This window comes from Tamandua tetradactyla, chromosome 7 (genome assembly GCF_023851605.1).
Source record: "Tamandua tetradactyla isolate mTamTet1 chromosome 7, mTamTet1.pri, whole genome shotgun sequence".
In the NCBI taxonomy this organism is placed as follows: Eukaryota; Metazoa; Chordata; class Mammalia; order Pilosa; family Myrmecophagidae; genus Tamandua; species Tamandua tetradactyla.
Window position 1 is genome coordinate 111,931,709 of NC_135333.1, and position 15,492 is coordinate 111,947,200.

The 15,492-nt window shown below is 38.0% G+C and overlaps 1 protein-coding gene across 2 annotated transcripts in view; it reads left to right on the forward strand.

Annotated features, from left to right (window-relative positions):
* Positions 1-15,492, forward strand: part of DIP2B (disco interacting protein 2 homolog B) — a 340,427-nt gene that overhangs the window by 284,624 nt on the left and 40,311 nt on the right. For both annotated transcript variants that reach the window (XM_077170884.1, XM_077170885.1), the window contains 4 exons: positions 109-223; positions 4,670-4,871; positions 8,764-8,873; positions 9,004-9,084. In XM_077170884.1, the coding sequence (XP_077026999.1) occupies positions 109-223; positions 4,670-4,871; positions 8,764-8,873; positions 9,004-9,084 (508 nt within the window). The remainder of the gene's footprint in view (positions 1-108; positions 224-4,669; positions 4,872-8,763; positions 8,874-9,003; positions 9,085-15,492) is intronic.

Here is a 15,492-nt window from a genome sequence, read left to right on the forward strand (position 1 = left end):
CTGGGTAGTGTGGTGGGGACATCCCCTCCCTTTAATTCCAATTAAACATAGATAGAGGACTGGTTGGGAATAGGGATAGTTCTGATGTGTTTGATCTATCTCTCTTAGAATTGCTGTATTTTCTGTGTCTGTATTTTATGATGAGCGTATTGTGGTGGTTGCGGAACAAAGACCTGATGCTTCTGAGGAAGATAGTTTTCAGTGGATGAGCCGCGTGCTGCAGGTGAGCATGCCTTGGGGTCTGTGTCAGGTGGGTTGGCTTTGTCATCAAGGGTGGTGGCAACTACTGCTTATCCTCTTCACTAATCTTAGCATTTCTTTTGGTGAGTCAGTTATGCCACTTATTTTTTTCTTGCCAGTCATTGCCCAAATATCCAGATACTGTTGACAAATCAAATAAAACCATTTCTACTTGTGGACCACATAGTGTTTTTGTGGCATTGCCAAGAACAATTGGATCGACTTACCTCAGGAATTAGTTTTACCTTTTTATACCTGAGTGTCTGCTATCCATAAAAGCTTTAACTGTCCATCTGTCGGATATCTTTGACAATGATCAATCCATTCATCAACAGTTACTGTCTTACTACGTTCCAGTAAGTGGTGCCTAGAGTGTGAGGGAGCCAAGAAAACATAAGATGTTGTTACTCTGAAGGAACTTTCCAGTGCAATTGAAGGAGGCACTAGAAAAAGTAACCATTAGGGAACGAGAAGGTCTGGGCACAGTATAAGGGATACATTTCTAGTGGAGAGACAGGCTAGCATGATGAAAGAGCTTAATCTTCATTTAGAATCGTGGTGACCTGACTTTGAATCCTAGCTCCACTGCTTACCAGATATATACCTTCAGACAAATTATTTAACCTTACTGAGTTTATTTCCTAGACTATTAAGTGGGGATAAAATGTTCTGTCTTACAGAGTTATCAGAAGGATTAAGTTTGGTAATTATTTAAAGTAATAGTGCCTGTACTCAGTAAATGCTGATGGTGATGATATTCATAAACATAACCTACAGTAAGGAGAGTAGAGACTCTCACTCTCTCTTAAATAGCATCCTCATTTACTCTTTGTCCCCTCACTTTTTATTTTTCTACTCATATTTATCACCATATATAACTAAGTTTATATTTATTAATTTTTTTTTTTACATTCATTATAATGTAAGCCTTATGGGGCCAGAAAAACTTTGTTACTTTTGTCCAATCCCCAGAGCCTGATGACTATGCCAGTCCATAGTCACAGAAGGCTCAGTAAATATTTGTTGGATAAATGTAAGGTCCAAAGAAAACATGACTCTCCCTGCCATAACTACTTACCTGTTCTTGGAAGTATTCCTGATGACTATGACTTCTCATCTTGGGACATTGGGACTTATTAATTGCCAGTTAATAGCAGTGTTGTAAAAATGATGCAAGCATGAGATGGGTGACAGGGCTGGATGACTTTAAAGATTTCTTCCTACCCTGAAGGTCTGTGGTTCTGAATTATCAGCTGGTTTAGAATAGGCTATTTGTAATAGAAAGTATGAGAAAAGAGAATCTATTAAAGATATGCTAACCAGGAAATCCTATGAGAAAGGTAGGACTGGAGTGATCTCTGAATGATGGGTAAGATTCTGACCTGCAAAGAGAATATTTTTCATACTCTTATATTTTCAAATAAACAGAAGACCTGTTTATTTCATTCAGAATGGACTTGGGGTATTGTGGTGAATTACATGACATTTTCTGTTATAAGAAACTGAATATGTCTGAAGTTCCCAACATGTTTGTTACTTTTTTTTTTGGAAGGGAACTATTAGAATTAAATGTAGTACTAACCTGCTAATCCAATTTCTTGTAAAAGTCATTTTGATCTGATTTAGGTATGAAATAAGAAGGCATTATTTTCCCAGTCTGGGTAACTTCTTAGCTTGGAGCATTTGTATCCAGAGTAGAGCAGTAAAGGATACCATAGGTTTTAGAGCCCAGAGTTGTTTAATTCCAGGTCTATATATACCATAAGCTAAATGCCCAATTCAGTACCGTCTAAGGAAAATTGGTTAATAGATGACTCACCAGATGTTGTGTTTTTAGTTGGGGGACAGGCTACATGTAATAGAATTACTAACTTCCTGTATATTCTGAAATATCAGAAACACAGGAACTCGGCCAGACTTTACATTTCCCAGTCTTCTCTGAAAAAGGAATGTGATTTTCAACTTTTATTTCTTTGCCCTTTTCAATTGTTTTAATACCAGTCCTTGTCATCTCTCACAGTAGTTAATACATTTTCTTTCTAAGGCTTTATCTTCTTTCCAGTAAGACTTAGGGGCAATACAGTAGAACCCTCTTAACTGATTATGTTTGCAACTGGTATTAATAGTTGGTCAACTAATTTTAAATGTTGATTGAAGCAGATAATCATAAAAATGAGAACTTCTTCAGATATTAAATTTTAATACATGATATACAAATGCACATTCATTTTGCAGTCTTTTGATGTAGTGAAGGGCCTTTTCTGTGAGTTTAGCTATACCATTTTGAGTTCCAAATCTGCTTACTTCCACAGACTACTCTCAGATGTATTGCCTTTGATTTCTGGTTTCACTTCCTTTAAATTGGAATCAGGATGTAGATAATTGAAAGCCGACTTGAATGCATAATCCTTCCGTTTTAGAGTCAATTTGTCCATACCTATCAATATAGTTTTTAGGAACTCTTTTTTTTTTTTTTAATAGTTTTTAAAAAACTTTTATTTAATGCGTATTTTTAAAAATATTTTTATGGTAGAATGTAACATACAAACATTCTTAACATACAGATATTCCATACATGGTATACAATTAGTGGCTCACAATATCAACACATAATTGTGTATTCATCACCATAATCTTTTTTTTGAACATTTACATCACTCCAGAAATGGAAAGAAAAAACTCACATGTACCATACCCCTTATCCCTCCCTCTCATTGACCACTGGTATTTCTATCTACCCAATTTATTTTAACCTTTGTTCCCCCTATTATTTCTTTATTTTAATCGTTTTTGAAGGGTGACTTTAGAATAAAGAAGGTACATCATTACTGGATGTTTTGCCTGCTTTCCAGTTGAATAATGTCCTTCTCTGAACCACAGTTCCTAGGGAATAGTGAAGCAAGTTCCTTCCTTCATTTAAAAAATATTTATTAGCCATTCCCATTCTTTGACTGCTCAGCATCCATTTTTCCATTCTGTTGGTAGTCTGGTTTCCTTTTGGAGATTTACTGCCTCCTGCTGTGTGTAGTCTTGGTGAGATTGCGCACCTCTGTGGAAACTGCTCTTCTTTCCCCTGCCTTCATGCAGGCCCTGAGACAGGTGGCAGTCAAGTAGAGCTTGAGTGGATACCATAGCCCTCACTTTCAAAGAAAAGGGCTCCCTTTGCGTTGGTGTGTATCAGCCAGTGCTTCAGTGGTGTTAATACTCTGGAAGGTGTAAATAACAGGAGAAGGATGCAAAGAACCTAAACAAAAGAACTGAGATTTCTTTTTCCCCCTCATCTTTCACATGCAAGAATTGGAAGAGGGGGTTAGTGAGCAGCCTGGGAAGAGCACTTAAGGCTACTACTGGTGTTTGGCTCAGTTTACATTCTCCTAAATACAGGGGCCAGGTTGAATATTGAGAGGGACATGATATGGTCCGTGGCCTAATAAGTTGGCTGCCTATTTCCTCTTGGCTGCATTCTCTGACCCAGTGTCCCAGGCCCCATACCCTGAACCTGTAGCTTCGTCTGGAGGATTTCCGAAATTTTGAGCATACTGAGTGCTATTTGACCTTTTATGTGCTCTTCTACCCTGTTTGCCTCTGACTTTTACAGTATTGATTTTTTTTAATTTTATTTTTTAATTTTTGTTTTTATTTTATTTTTATTTTTTTAAATACCAAAAAAGCACCAAATAAATGCCAACATTCCTATTTTGATCATTCTGTTCTACATATATAATTAGTAACTCACAATATCATTACATAGTTGCATATTCATCATCATGATCATTTCTTCGAACATTTGCTTCTATTCAGAAAAAGAAATAAAACAAAAACAGAAAAAAAAATTGTACATACCATACCCCTTACCCCTCCCTTTCATTGATCACTAGCATTTCAAACTAAAGTCATTTTAACATTTGTTAGGAACTCGAGTCTTTCCAAATCATGATTTTCTCACTTTTTACATTCATATTTTGTCAGTGATATAATGTGTAATAAAATTATGTAAACACAATAACATGAACACTTGGCATAAACAAATGTAGAAACTAGCACAGTTCACTCTTATTTAACATGCACTGAGGGTATTCTGTGGCCTCTGGCGTTCGGTGTACTGTGGGACTCACCCCAGATGTTTTGTAGAGGAGAAGGATGGTAACATGGTGAATCACTTAGTGGTAGGGGCCCATTCAGACATTTTTTTTAATATATTTTTCGAAACAGAAATAAGTTGCATTTGTTTGCATCTCAATTTAAATCTTAATCTCTACTGTATCTGAAAGAAGGGGTTAGGTACCTTTACATGTATGGGATCTGCCAGACTGTAGACATAGAATGGATAGAGAAAGAAAAATCATAGAGTAAAATAATGGATAATGTCAAGATGATGTCAAGTGTAGTAAAATTAATCTCATGAATATTTTTCTTTTTATTTTTCTAGGCTATAGATAGCATTCACCAAGTGGGGGTTTACTGTCTTGCTCTGGTGCCTGCCAATACACTGCCCAAAACTCCACTAGGAGGGATCCATATATCTCAGACGAAACAGCTCTTTCTGGAGGGATCTCTGCATCCTTGCAATATCCTCATGTGCCCACATACATGTGTGACCAATTTACCAAAACCCCGGCAAAAGCAACCAGGTAATATGCTGGCTTCCAAGACATAACATTAAAATTGTAAGTTCAAGACGCTGAGCTCTCTTGATTCTTGATTCTTTCTCAGGAATTAGGCTTTACAAAGGCTGATAACACAAGAAATAGCATCAGCTGACACAAAGCAGGGAGGGTTGAGTCTGGACAGAATGGGCTTTTTTGGGTTTACCACTGCCTCACTCCTCTGAGTGATTCTCAGTAGTGTGCTTCCTTTTCCCCTGGCTGTGAAGTATGGGATCAAGATGACCAGAATTCCACTTGTGGCACTAGAATAAAGCAAGTCCTGTGAGGGAAGGTTCTGATAACAGTAAGAATGGCTGGTATTTAATGAGTTTGTTTATTAAATTCCAAACACTAGCTAAGCACTTTACGTATATGATCCTAAACCTTTATTCCCAGATGTAGAAAGCGAAGTTCTGAAAAGTTAAGTATCATGCCCAAAGTTGTATAAACTAATTGGTGGTATAGCTGAGCGTTAACACTAATTGTGACTCTAAAATCCATACTCTGAATCACTATGCTATAGTCCCTTTCTGTTGGTAATTTTTTAGTTAGAGTCGTCACTCATTCCCTTTTGGCTTTAGAGTTCTGATATGGACCAATCATGACTCTAGGGAAGAGTTCTGATATGGACCTATCATGACTCTAGGGAGCAAGAAACTTAAGCACAAGATCGACAGCACAAAATAGAAAACATGCTTTCCATTTGCCATATTCCTGTGAATTCAAGGGACAACCAAGAGTATATGGATTGCTATATGGAAAACAAAAAAGCAGGTAGTCAACATCCCCTTTTTATGTAACTTCTGAACAGGCCTAGATTACAGGGCTACCTGAGTAGGAAACAAGATAAATTGATTGATAATCAGTCAAATTAAATATCTGTCAAATCCAGCATGGAACCTTTGAATTTCAATATTGCTTTTTCATTTTAATTGAGAAGCTAAGACTCAGGAGAGACTCCTAGTTTCCTATATGCCGGAAATACATGAAAGCCAGAATCTATCCTTTACCAATCACCCCTCCCCTACACATACACACCAGCCTTCAAATGTGTTGGAAAGAGGAGATGAAAGTGTGAGATAATCAGAAAGGGAAGTGCAGCATTTAATTATATTTCTAGAAGATGGTTTTTGCTGAAAGGTAAATATGATATACACAATTTTTATAAGGATATTAAAATGCTAATGTACTCTGCTTTACATTTGTGCTGTAGTAGTCTGGTGGCTTAGAAATCATATCACAATTTATCTAGATGTTATTGTCAACTAACCATCAACTAACCTTATCTGAATATCACTGTGTGTGGAGCTAAAGTATATATGGTATTTATGTTTCTATTAGAGTAAAAAATAGTTTAAAGATGTTAAATATTCTAAAGGGCCAATCAAAATCAGGAAGTCTTTGTTTTACTAATCAAAAAAACATAGCAGCTTAAATAAGATTTGAGTTCATTTCTTTCTCAGGTAAGAGAAGTTCCAGAGATAGGCAGTCCAGGGCTAGGATGGCAGCTCTTCAGTCATCATGATACCTGCGTCCTATCTCTCTGCTCTGAGAGAAAGCATTAGCAAGCTATTGTTAAAGAAAAGCTACATAACAAATAGCCCTAAAACCCAGTGGCTTAAAATAACAAGCACTTACATTTCACTCACTGGACTGTGGATCTGCTGTGTTTCTGCTAGGCTTGGCAAGGATTGACTGGGCTTTGGGCTTGGCTTGAGTCCATGCTGTAAATCGGGTTCAGAGCTGTTCCATGTGTCTCATCACAGGACCAGCAGCTACCTGGGCTATATTTTTCTCGAGGCAGATGGCAGAAGCAACCAGGCAAACTGAAACACCCAGACACATTTAAAACTTCTGTTTTTGTCATGTACCTAACATTTCATAGTCCAAAACAAGTCAGAACATGCCCAAAGTCAGTGGGACAGAGAAGTATATATCTGCTGTGCCATCAAAATGAGGACAGGGAGGAATGGAAGCCTGTGTGAGAAAATGAAACAATCAACCATAGCCATTCTTAGCACACTGCCTCAGGATCCAGTTACGGTCACCTACCTCCACCTGTCATTTCTACATTTCTAGATAGGAGATGGGAGAAATGGCAAAAGAGAAAACACCCTTCCCCTTTAAACATTTTCTAGAAATTATACATTTCACTTCCTCTTGCATGTATCACTCTCCCAAACTAAAGGATGTAGTATTTATTTGAGGCATATGGCTGGCTTAAAACAGGGGGTTTTGTTTCTAAGAAAGAAGGTGAGAAAAGATATTGGAGTTGTTGACTTTGCAATAGGAAATTTACAGTGTTTTCTGGGAAAAATAAGAAGGCGTATTTATAAGAACATAAAAGCGTCAGTAGTTAGCCTCTTGGATGTTACTGCTTTCAGTTATTTTTCACTTTCTTTGACCCATAGGCTGTACTTACTGAGAAAAGCACACAAAACAGCCTCAGGACGTTGCTGCTATTTTCTGTTAGCACAAGTTGAAGGTTTTTTTTTTTAAGAGAATTTTTAGGTTTGTAGAAAAATCATGCTAAAAGTACAGATTTTCCAATGTTGCCCCCCTTCCCAAGTGTTTGTGCTATTGTTTTAGACTGTGCTGCAAAATTTACTTTATAAATATCATTCCTTTATTATTTTTCACCATGAATCCAGGTGGGCAACTTACCCACTTAAATATACAGGGTCCCTGGCTATATAAAAGGCTGTCTCCAATATGATATATCTGTAATTTCTTATGCATATCTTAGGAAGGAACTACTATTTTCTACATAAAATTGCAGTAAAGTATTGGAGTACTTTTTCCTTTTTAAATTTTTTATCTGATTTTTTCTATTAGCTTTTCATTTTGAAATAACTTTACACTTAGAAAAATGTTGCAAAATTGTACAAAGAATTCCTATATACATTTTAATCCAGATTTTCCAAAAAGTTACCCTTTTTAAAATGATTATATGGCGTAAATGATTTTGTTCTTGCTGTTTCGGTATGTTCAGGAGCAACAAATTTTGGCAATAAAAGATGTTTAATATTTATCCAAGTGTAGCTTTAGTGTTATGCAAAGCCTAGCTGGCCATACATTTTGCTTATTACCTTTTAGCCATCTTTGTAGCTCAATACAATGAGGTCTTAATTTTTAGGTCACCAATTAAGAAAGAGATAGCAGACCCAAGCATTTTTTTTTCTTTGGGAAGAGAGAGTTCACTTTATTGTGAAGTGTCAAACCTATGGAAAAGTTGAAAGAATAGTTCACCCATACGCCTTCATCTACATTCACCAATTAGCATTTTTTTCACTGTACCTTTAGAAAGTCAGTTGCAGATGTCTGAAAGCAGACATCATGACACTTCATTCCTAAGTATTTCAGCATGTATCTCTAAAGAACAAAAACATTCTCCTAAATTTTTCCTAATTGACCACAATGCCATAATCAAATCTAAGAAAGAATTTAACACTATCATCTGATAATATCCAGCCCACATTCAAATTTCTCTACCTGTCAATTATAATTGATTAAAAAAAACCAATACTGACATTATTTAATAGTAGGAAACAGTGAGGTCCTCTGAGTAAAACCTTCCCTTACTACTCAAGCTAAAGTAGCCTGCTGCTCCTCACCACCCCCTTTTCCCTGTCTCTCCTATCACCCTTTGTTATTTTCTGCTTATACTTCCCACTGTCTGACATTATTTATTTATATATGTTCTTATTGATTGCCTTTCTTTGTCTTACATATTACTGTGTTCCCGGTGCCTAGAAAAGTGCTCAGTTAGTATTGTTGAATGAACATTTGAATCAGTTTGGGTCAGCCTGGAAATGTGTGGGGGGTGTAAAGTTTGAATTGCCATCTCCAACGAGTTGATTTTTGCTTTTACTTACAGGTGTGGGCCCTGCTTCTGTGATGGTTGGGAATCTGGTTGCTGGAAAACGCATAGCACAAGCAGCAGGAAGGGATCTTGGGCAAATTGAAGAGAATGATTTAGTGAGGAAGGTAAGTGTTCTAAAAGTTTTGACTTTTTACAAACAAGTCAAGGACAGAAGTTATACTTCAAATGGAAGATGCATTATACAGCGTTTTAAGAATTGCTGACCTGACCATTTTTTCTGCTTTCTGACTTCAGCACCAGTTTCTGGCAGAGATTTTACAGTGGCGAGCCCAGGCAACTCCTGACCATGTACTCTTCATGCTGTTAAATGCCAAGGTATTGACAGTTCAGTCATATATCTAATCAGCTGGGTACTGTGGGAGTATCTTAGATACTCTTGATCTCTTCCTTTCATCAGAAAATATTTTCTGTTGTCATGTCACCTCTAGTTGTATTATATTGCCTTCTCCTTGTCTTGACATTTAAGAATAAATTGTGCAGTCACTTTAAGGATGAAATGAGACCTCCTAAAGTGTTATTTAACGCCCTTTCTTCTTTTGTTACAATTAAGCCTTCTTTATTCAGTTCTGATAGAACAATGGGGCCAACACTTTAGTTACACAGATGTACAGAATGCATTATGTCATACAGTTTGTTTTTTTAATCCAGTTTGACTTCTAATTTCTTATTTCTGCCAGGGAAAAATGACTTTAGAACAACAGTTAAAAATATGAAATTATTTTTAGATTACACATGCTTTATTGTTAGCAGCTAAATAGAAAATTGAAAAATATTCAAGGGCACATTTATCTACAGGTTTCTAATGTTCACCACAGTATTATATTTTTTAAGTTATACATTCTGTGGGAGGCTGCTGAGTTTTGTTTGTTTGTTTTAATGGCTAAGTCACAGGCTAAAAGTACTGTGACTATGCTGTCAACGCTAGTTTTCACTTGCAGAGCGAAGACTAGAGGGACCTGTTAGAATCTTTGAGGGATTCTACCAAAACTGACTCCAACTGCCCCCATTCTCCTAGATTCCTACTAAAAGCTCAGTAACCATACAACATTGTTCCCTCATGCTCAGAAACTTGTATTGACTGATTGATTCAGTGCTACACATGGACCAAAAAGAAGAGTATTATAAGAAATGCCCTATAAATTTAATCCTGACTTTAGCCAAGGGGATGTTTATTTTACTGTTATAATCTTCTTAATGTTCAACATTAGATAACTGTCTAATAAATTATGACATAAATATGATGAAATACTATGCAGTCATTCAAAACAATGTTGTAAGAGAATATTTGATGACCCAGAAAATATTTATAATGTGTACGTAGAAAAAATAGGTCATAAACTTTAACAATAATTGAGTACTTACTAAATATGAGACTGTTCTAGTTGCTGTACATTTCATAGTTCATTTTAAGATTGAGGAAACTGAGGCATAGAGACATAAAATAGCTTGTCTAAGGTCACAGAACCAGTTAAGTGGTAGGACTAGAAAATTAGTTCCTTATTTTCATTTGAACCTAGACTGGCTTCAGAACCCACGTTCTTAACCATTGCACTATACAGCCTCTGACAGATGGTATGTAATATGATACTACTCTGTATTTAAAACATGTGTCGCATGTGAATTTATATATAGCATAAACTCTTTTTCAAAAGATCAGAAAAATATGCAGTGAAGTGTTAATAGGACTTATATTTGACCAGAAGGATTATATTTACTTACTTGCATTTTCCAAAGTTACTGTACTTAACATGTACTATTTTATGTTAATAAAATAAAGAGTTATTCTTTTAAGAAACAGTTCAGAACAACATGTCTATTGTTGAGACATTTTTGAGCTACAAAGTTATAGTAATTAAGACATTGTGGTATGGCATGATAGACAAAGGCCAACCATCTGGAATACAGTTTATCCAGTGAAGCTGAAGATAGGCATATTCATTGCTTTAGTGATTCCATTCTAGGTCTGTACCCCACCAGAACTCATAGATTTATGTACCAGGATACATGTGTAAGAACAACAATGTACCCTGACTGTAAAATGGCTAAATAAATTGTCATGTGTTCATTCAGTGAAATGTATACAGCAATAAAAATGAATGGACTATAAGAGTCAACATGGATGATTCTTAAAATAATGTTAATGAAAGAGACAAGGAACGAAAGTATATATACAGTACAGTTCCATTTATTAAAAATTCAAAAATAGGGGGATCCAAGATGGCGGCTTAGTAAGGTACATGCGTTTTAGTTCCTCCGACTCCAAATCAACTAATAGGTGAACAGAAACAGTACAGAACAGCTCCCGGGGCTACAGCAGGGAGTGGACACACAGCGTAACCCAGTTTGGACTGGCTAGTCTGACTGCGAAACTCGGCTGCGGTGAGATCCCCGCGGCGCGCGATTTCCCGAGCAGCCGCAGCTGCGGCGGTCCGAGCTAATCCCTCCCTCCTTCCCGGGCTGGCTGAGAGACTCGGAGAGGCAAGCTTCCTAGCCAAGGCGGCCGGCACCACACTTTTGCGGTCGGCTTCGAGTCTCGGCCTCGAGTCCGCGGCTACGAGTCTCGGATCAGAGGGCTATCCAAAGTCTAGGCTGGCTAGTCTGACTGCGAGACTCGGCTGCGGTGAGACCCCCAGCGGCGTGCGATTTCCCGAGCACCCGCAGCTGCGGTGGTCCGAGCTACTCCCTCCCTCCTTCCCGGGTCGGCTGAGAGTATTGGAGTAGCAAGTTTCCCAGGCCGAGGCAGGCGGCACCCCTCTTTTGCAGGCGGCTTCGAGTCTCGGTTTTGAGTTCGCGGCTACAAATCTCGGGTCAGAGGGCTATCCATAGTCTGGGCTGGCTAGTCTGACTGCGAGACTCGGCTGCGGTGAGACCCCCGAGCGGCGCGCGATTTCCCGATCAGTGGCAGCTGCGGCGGTCCGAGCTACTCCCTCCCTCCTTCCCGGGCCGGCTGAGAGTCTCAGAGAGGCAAGTTTCCCAAGCCGTGATGGCCGGCGCCCCTCTTTTGCGGGCGGCTTCGAGTCTCGGCTTCGAGTCCGCGGATACGAGTCTCGGATCAGAGGGCTATCCAAGCCGCGGTAGCCCCCCCCACGCGGGAGGCTTCCTGGTCCGGTGGGGAATCCCCCAGGCCCGCTGCGGCCCGCGACCAGCCACAGGGTCCCCTCAAGCCGCGGCAGCTGACGCCCCCCACTACGCGCGGCCCCTGAACCAACGGAGAGAATTGGATCCGAAATCCCCAGGCCGCGGAGATCGGTGACTGGGGGAGACCCATTCCAAACACTTGAGACAAACGTGTGCCACATGCGCCACCTACTGGGCAAGACAAGAAAAACAGATCCCAGAGATTTCACAGAAAAATCTTACAACCTTGCTGGGTCCAACACCCAGAGAAAGCTGAATAAATACCCAGACGCCAGCAGCAGAAGATAACAGTCCACGCTCAAAAGATTGAGAATATGACCCAGTCAAAGGAACAAACCAATAGCTCAAATGAGATACAAGAGCTGAGACAACTAATGCTGAATATACGAACAGAAATGGAAAACCTCTTCAAAAATGAAATCGATAAATTGAGGGAGGACATAAAGAGGACATGGGCTGAACATAAAGAAGAAATAGAAAAACTGAAAAAACAAATCGCAGAACTTATGGAAGTGAAGGATAAAGTAGCAAACATAGAAAAAATAATGGATACCTACAATGATAGATTTAAAGAGACAGAAGATAGAATTAGTGATTTGGAGGATGGAACATCTGAATTCCAAAAAGAAACAGAAACTATCGGGAAAAGAATGGAAAAATTTGAACAGGGTATCAGGGAACTCAAGGACAATATGAAGCGCAAAAATATACGTGTTGTGGGTGTCCCAGAAGGAGAAGAGAAGGGAAAAGGAGGAGAAAAACTAATGGAAGAAATTTTCACTGAAAATTTCCCAACTCTTATGAAAGACCTAAAATCACAGATCCAAGAAGTGCAGCGCACCCCAAAGAGATTAGACCCAAATAGGCATTCCCCAAGACACTTACTACTTAGAATGTCAGAGGTCAAAGAGAAAGAGAGGATCTTGAAAGCAGCAAGAGAAAAACAATCCATCACATACAAGGGAAACCCAATAAGACTATGTGTAGATTTCTCAGCAGAAACCATGGAAGCTAGAAGACAGTGGGATGATATATTTAAATTACTAAAAGAGAAAAACTGCCAACCAAGACTCCTATATCCAGCAAAATTATCCTTCAAAAATGAGGGAGAAATTAAAACATTCTCAGACAAAAAGTCACTGAGAGAATTTGTGACCAAGAGACCAGCTCTGCAAGAAATACTAAAGGGAGCACTAGAGTCAGATACAAAAAGACAAAAGAGAGAGATATGGAAAAGAGTGTAGAAAGAAGGAAAATCAGATATGATATATATAATACAAAAGGCAAAATGTTAGAGGAAAATATTATCCAAACAGTAATAACACTAAATGTCAATGGACTGAATTCCCCAATCAAAAGACATAGATTGGCAGAATGGATTAAAAAATAGGATCCTTTTATATGCTGTCTACAGGAAACACACCTTAGACCCAAAGATAAACATAGGTTGAAAGTGAAAGGTTGGGAAAAGATATTTCATGCAAATAACAACCAGAAAAGAGCAGGAGTGGCTATACTAATATCCAACAAATTAGACTTCAAATGTAAAACAGTTAAAAGAGACAAAGAAGGACACTATATACTAATAAAAGGAACAATTAAACAAGAAGAAATAATCATAAATATTTACGCACCGAACCAGAATGCCCCAAAATACGTGAGGAATACACTGCAAACACTGAAAAGGGAAACAGACTCATATACCATAATAGTTGGAGACTTCAACTCACCACTCTCATCAATGGACAGAACATCTAGACAGCGGATCAACAAAGAAATAGAGAATCTGAATATTACTATAAATGAACTAGACTTAATAGACATTTATAGGACATTACATCCCACAACAGCAGGATACACCTTTTTCTCAAGTGCTCATGGATCATTCTCAAAGATAGACCATATGCTGGGTCACAAAGCAAGTCTTAACAAATTTAAAAAGATTGAAATCATACACAACACTTTCTCGGACCATAAAGGAATGATGTGGGAAATCAATAATAGGCAGAGTGCCAGAAAATTCACAAATATGTGGAGGCTCAGCAACATACTCCTAAACAACGAGTGGGTCAAAGAAGAAATTGCTATAGAAATTAGCAAATACCTCGAGGCGAATGAAAATGAAAACACAACATATCAAAACTTATGGGACGCAGCAAAGGCAGTGCTAAGAGGGAAATTTATTGCTCTAAATGCCTATATCAGAAAAGAAGAAAAGGCAAAAATTCAGGAATTAACTATCCATTTGGAAGAACTGGAGAAAGAACAGCAAGCTAACCCCAAAGCAAGCAAAAGGAAAGAAATAACAAAGATTAGAGCACAAATAAATGAAATTGAAAACATGAAAACAATAGAGAAAATCAATAAGGCCAGAAGTTGGTTCTATGAGAAAATCAATAAGATTGATGGGCCCTTAGCAAGATTGACAAAAAGAAGAAGAGAGAGGATGCAAATAAATAAGATCAGAAATGGAAGAGGAGACATAACTACTGACCTCACAGAAATAAAGGAGGTAATAACAGGATACTATGAACAACTTTACGCTAATAAATACAACAATTTAGAGGAAATGGATGGGTTCCTGGAAAGACATGAACAACCAACTTTGACTCAAGAAGACATAGATGACCTCAACAAACCAATCACAAGTAAAGAAATTGAATCAGTCATTCAAAAGCTTCCTAAAAAGAAAAGTCCAGGACCAGACGGCTTCACATCTGAATTCTAGCAAACATTCCAGAAAGAATTAGTACCAACTCTCCTCAAACTCTTCAAAAAAATCGAAGCGGAGGGAAAACTACCTAATTCATTCTATGAAGCCAACATTACCCTCATACCAAAACCAGGCAAAGATATTATAAAAAAAGAAAACTACAGGCCAATCTCTCTAATGAATATAGATGCAAAAATCCTCAATAAAATTCTAGCAAATCGTATCCAACAACACATTAAAAGAATTATTCATCATGACCAAGTAGGATTCATCCCAGGTATGCAAGGATGGTTCAACATAAGAAAATCAATTAATGTAATACACCATATCAACAAATCAAAGCAGAAAAATCACATGATCATCTCAATTGATGCAGAGAAGGCATTTGACAAGATTCAACATCCTTTCCTGTTGAAAACACTTCAAAGGATAGGAATACAAGGGAACTTCCTTAAAATGATAGAGGGAATATATGAAAAACCCACTGCTAATATCATCCTCAATGGGGAAAAATTGAAAACTTTCCCCCTAAGATCAGGAACAAGACAAGGATGTCCACTATCACCACTATTATTCAACATTGTGTTGGAGGTTCTAGCCAGAGCAATTAGACAAGAAAAAGAAATACAAGGCATCAAAATCGGAAAGGAAGAAGTAAAACTATCACTGTGTGCAGACGATATGATACTATACGTCGAAAACCCGGAAAAATCCACAACAAAACTACTAGAGCTAATAAATGAGTACAGCAAAGTAGCAGGCTACAAGATCAACATTCAAAAATCTGTAGCATTTCTATACACTAGCAATGAACAAGCTGAGGGGGAAATCAAGAAATGAATCCCATTTACAATCGCAACTAAAAGAATAAA